This window comes from Marmota marmota, unplaced genomic scaffold, assembly GCF_001458135.2.
Source record: "Marmota marmota marmota unplaced genomic scaffold, marMar, whole genome shotgun sequence".
Classification (NCBI taxonomy): Eukaryota; Metazoa; Chordata; class Mammalia; order Rodentia; family Sciuridae; genus Marmota; species Marmota marmota.
In genome coordinates this window covers 56558000-56562790 of record NW_026000174.1, presented here as the reverse complement: position 1 = coordinate 56562790, position 4791 = coordinate 56558000, and the positions used below count along the sequence as shown (strand labels likewise).

Here is a 4791-nt window from a genome sequence, read left to right as displayed (position 1 = left end):
AAAAAAAAAAAGAAAATATATTCGAAAAATACATGTAAGTGTCAGGACTGCTGTGTCTATTATACAAAAGCAAATCTTACAGTGTCAGTTTCATTTCTCTTCATTTGCCCCTTAAACTTTCCTGCAACAAAAGGCATTTAAATACAAATATGCACCTGTATATTTTTGTGTCAAGGGGTTTATTCATATCTTCTGCGTTATCCACCTGTTGGCACATAATGGCTCATGATGTCTCTTATTATGCTTTGCATGTCTGTACTGTCAGTTGTAATGTCTCCTTCATATCTGATATTTACTGAGTTCAGTCTTTTTTCCTCTAGTCACTTTTCTGGTCACTTGTTACTATACTCACTTCTTTGAATTCTTTCTCTGTCGTCTTCTGAAGTTCACGGGGATCCGCCATAGGAGTTATTTTGTCAATTTTGTTTCCCTTTTCAAAAACAAGTTTTTGTTTTTGTGAATTTTTCAATTATATTTCTACTTTCTGTTTTTTTTCTATTTTTTTTTTCCTTTCTCTGATCTTTATTATTTTCTTTCCTCTACTTACTCTGGGCTCAGTATTTTCTTATTTTTCTGGTTCCTTAGATGAAACACCGGGTTAAGATCTTTCTTCTTTTTTGATAGAGTTCTTTGATGCATAAACCTCCATTTTTGAACTCTTCTTGCCATATCCATTGGGTTTGGGCATGCAGTGTTTCCATTTTCATTTTTCTCAGTAACTTTTTATTTCCCTTTTAATATTTTTATTGAACCTCTCATTGTACAAGAGAATAATCTTTAATTTCCAAACACTTCTCATTTCCAATGTTCTTTTTTTTTTTGTAGTTCTACATAGACAAAATGCCTTTATTTTATTTATTTGTTATGTGATGCTGAGGATCAAACTCAGTGCCTCATACATGCTAGGCAAGCGCTCTGCCACTGAGATACAGCCCCAATAGTTTCCAAAATTCTTGTTACTAATGTCTACTTTTATATTCTGATGGTTAGAAAAGATGCCTGAGATAATTTCAGTATTCTTATATTCTTAAGACTTCTTTAGTGACCTCCCATATGATCTATGCCAGATAATGTCCCATTAGAACTGAGAAAAATGTATATTCTGCAGCTACTAGAGGGAATGTTCTATTCACATCTGTTAGGTCAACTTGGTCTCAAGTACAGCTTAGGTTTTTTTTTTTAATTTTGGCACTTTTAATCTATCATTCCACTCACTCATGGACTGTAAAGTTTCTGCTAAGAAATCTGCTCCTGGTCATATTATAACTACATGATATATTATTTGCTTCTTTTCTTTTAAGATTTCAACATCCGGTCTTTGCCTTTGATATTTGATGGATTAATTACAATGTGTAGGGGTAGCTTTATTAGGAGTCGATATGAATGGAGATTTTTCTTCCTATACCTTGATATTTTTATCTTTTTCCAGGTTTGGAAAGTTTTATGCTATCATTTATTTAAATAAGCTTTCTAAATTTTTTATTTTTTTAATATTTTTTAGTTGTCAATGGACCTTTATTTTATAATTTAATTTATTTATTTATATGTGGTGCTCAGAATTGAACCCAGTGCCCCACAAAAGCCATGCAAGCACTCTATCACTGAGCCACAATCCCAGCCCATACTCTTGTGTATTCTTCTTCTCCCTCTTGAATGCCAATGACTTCAACACTTGCTCTTTGGGTGCTATCCAATAAATCCCAAAAGCATTCTTCATAACTTTTCTCTTTCTCTCTCCTCCCATGTATATTTTCACATAAGTCTCTTCAAGTTCCTAGATCCTTTCTTCAGCTTTATCAGCTCTCCTGAAGGTGCTCTCTATGGAACTGGTCCTTTCAGTCACTGTATTTTTCAGCTCCAGGATTTCTGTTGGATTTTGTCTGTACTATTTCAACCTCTCTGTTACAGTTCCCATTTCTGGTCACTTATTACTATACTCACTTCTTTGAATTCTATCTCTGTCGTCTTCTGACTTTATTGGGCTTCCCTACAGGAGTTATTTTGAATTCCTCAGAATTCAAACATACATTTCCAGCACTTTTTACCCAGTTAATAGCACTTGTTATTGTATCTCTGGTGATATCATGGCCTTTCACATTATTCTTAATCCTCCTCACTAGACATTAATGTCTATGCATTTGAAAGATAGGAATCATTCCAGCCTTTGTAGACTGATTTTCTCGGCACGAACCTTCTGCTATGCTCCCAAAAAACAGCAACACTATGGCCACTGAAGCACATGGGGGTCTCCTAAGTCTGAGACCAAAACACAACTGATAAACATAATCTTCCTAGGAACTCCTAAAATTTCCCTATCTTGCCCTAGGAACAATTTAGTAGTTTGTTTAAACTGCTTTCGAAGAAGAATTTTATCAATACCAAGTAGCCTTATAGGACTAACAAATTATTGCATCACAATGAAAATAATCTACCTATTAAACATTATTAGATAACTAGTTATATAACTTACAACACCTGCAGACCAGCAGTTCTTACACTTTTTTGGATTAAGGACCTATATACCTTTTTTAAAATCAGGGATCTAGGGAGCTCCAGAATATTTTTGTGAAGATACCTGAGACACTCATCCCTGTGGCTCCTTTCTCTAGTTTTCTTTTGTTTTAACACATTGGGTTTCTGGAAAAGATTTTGTTTAATGTAATAATTTCCTAGCTTTAAAAAAAAAAGAAATGCGTGGCTAGGGATGTGGCTCTGTGATAGTCTGCGCGCCGAGCATAGGAAAGGCCCTGGGTTCAATCCCCAGCACCACATAAAAATAAACAAACGTATTGTGTCCAACTACAACTAAATAAAAAGAAATATTTAAAAAAAATGCTGAAGGCCACTGATTTGATATCTGCCTATTACATAATACCAAGTTGTGTAACCCAAAGGCCAAGTTTCAAAGACTACACCAGCCAATGAGTCATACACCAGCCTCAACATCCAGCAAACCAACAAAGATCCTCTTCTCCCTTCGTACAGAAAAAAAAAAAAAAAAAACTGCTCATTTGTCAAATACTTTTTAATTTTTTTGGTTAATTTCACCTTAAAAAAAAAAAGGAAAAGAGCTAAACTTCCGGCTATAACAAGAGACTTAGAGTACTGATATCCAAGCTATGCCATAATCTAAACTGCCTAATATGATCTAAAGTCTAAATGTCATCAGGCTCTTCTGACATTTGAAACACACATGTTTTCTACAATGCATACCAAACTCTCCCACACAAAAGAAACTCTTGGGAATAGAAACACAGCATTGATTTCCAGAGGATACCAAATTCCATAATTTGCAGGTAAATGAATGAAACTGGAGAATATCATGCTAAGCAACATAAGCCAACCCCAAAAACTCAAAGGCCAAATGTTTTCTCCCATATGCAGATGCTAATGCACAATAAGGGTGGGGCATTGGGGAAGAATAGACTCACTTTACATTTGGTAGAGGAGAGTGAAGGGAGGGGAGAGGGAAGGAAGGTTAGTAGAAAGGATCGGGTATTATTACCCTATGTACATATATGACTACACAACCAGTGTAATTCTACATCATGTCCAACCTGAAGATTGGGAAATTATACTCCATTTATGTATGATGGATCAAAAGTGCATTCTACTGTCACATATAACTAATTAGAACTAAATAAATAAATTATATAATGGCTAATAAATACTGACATCAACAAAACATACTTCTAAAGTAGTCTCCGCTCCTTAAGTCTTGGCAAAAAGTAGGCAGGAACCAATAATACCAAAAAAAAATTTTTTTTTCAAATCAAAACAGGTAGAAATAGTTAAAACTCCCCAAAACACACAGAAGCTTAATACTGAAGGGTTTAGCCAGCTGAACTCCTGGGCTTGACACAACACAGACCCTGTTCTCCTCCTCTAGCAAATGCACACCCATCTTATCACAACTGGCAACCTGAATGGACAGGGGTCTAGAGACAGAATGAGAAGAAACAGTCCGTCATCACCCCTGGGAGCCACAGAGCTCACCTGTTGTGACTGTTTGGGACATGGGACTTCCCCACGTCTCATTGGCTATTCCTGGAGTGATGGAGAATTCATATGAAGTTCCTGGACTTAAGCCTGTGATGATACACTCTGTTTCATTTGTTACAATCATCCTCCATTCGTTGTCCCTCTCATTCTTTACTGCATACGTGTACTCAGAAGCTGCAGTGTCATCGTTTTTCCAGGTCAGGACCACGCTGGTTGGACTGATGGAAACAGCATGAATGCCAAACACAGGACTGGGTGCTGTTTACAGGTTGTTTTCAAGGAAAAAAAAAAAAGAAAATATATTCGAAAAATACATGTAAGTGTCAGGACTGCTGTGTCTATTATACAAAAGCAAATCTTACAATGTCAGTTTCATTTCTCTTCATTTGCCCCTTAAACTTTCCTGCAACAAAAGGCATTTAAATACAAATATGCACCTGTATATTTTTGTGTCAAGGGGTTTATTCATATCTTCTGCGTTATCCACCTGTTGGCACATAATGGCTCATGATGTCTCTTATTATGCTTTGCATGTCTGTACTGTCAGTTGTAATGTCTCCTTCATATCTGATATTTACTGAGTTCAGTCTTTTTTCCTCTAGTCACTTTTCTGGTCACTTGTTACTATACTCACTTCTTTGAATTCTTTCTCTGTCGTCTTCTGAAGTTCACGGGGATCCGCCATAGGAGTTATTTTGTCAATTTTGTTTCCCTTTTCAAAAACAAGTTTTTGTTTTTGTGAATTTTTCAATTATATTTCTACTTTCTGTTTTTTTTCTATTTTTTTTT

At 35.7% G+C, this 4791-nt stretch overlaps 1 protein-coding gene across 13 annotated transcripts in view; it reads right to left on the bottom strand.

Moving 5' to 3' along the window:
- Window positions 1–4791, bottom strand: part of Ptprj (protein tyrosine phosphatase receptor type J) — a 166733-nt gene that overhangs the window by 66970 nt on the left and 94972 nt on the right. For 7 of the 13 annotated variants that reach the window (XM_048788826.1, XM_048788833.1, XM_015477921.2 and 4 more), the window contains one exon: window positions 3997–4260. The exons of the other annotated variants lie outside the window; for them this stretch is intronic. In XM_048788826.1, the coding sequence (XP_048644783.1) occupies window positions 3997–4260 (264 nt within the window). The remainder of the gene's footprint in view (window positions 1–3996; window positions 4261–4791) is intronic. 13 annotated transcript variants of the gene reach the window in all.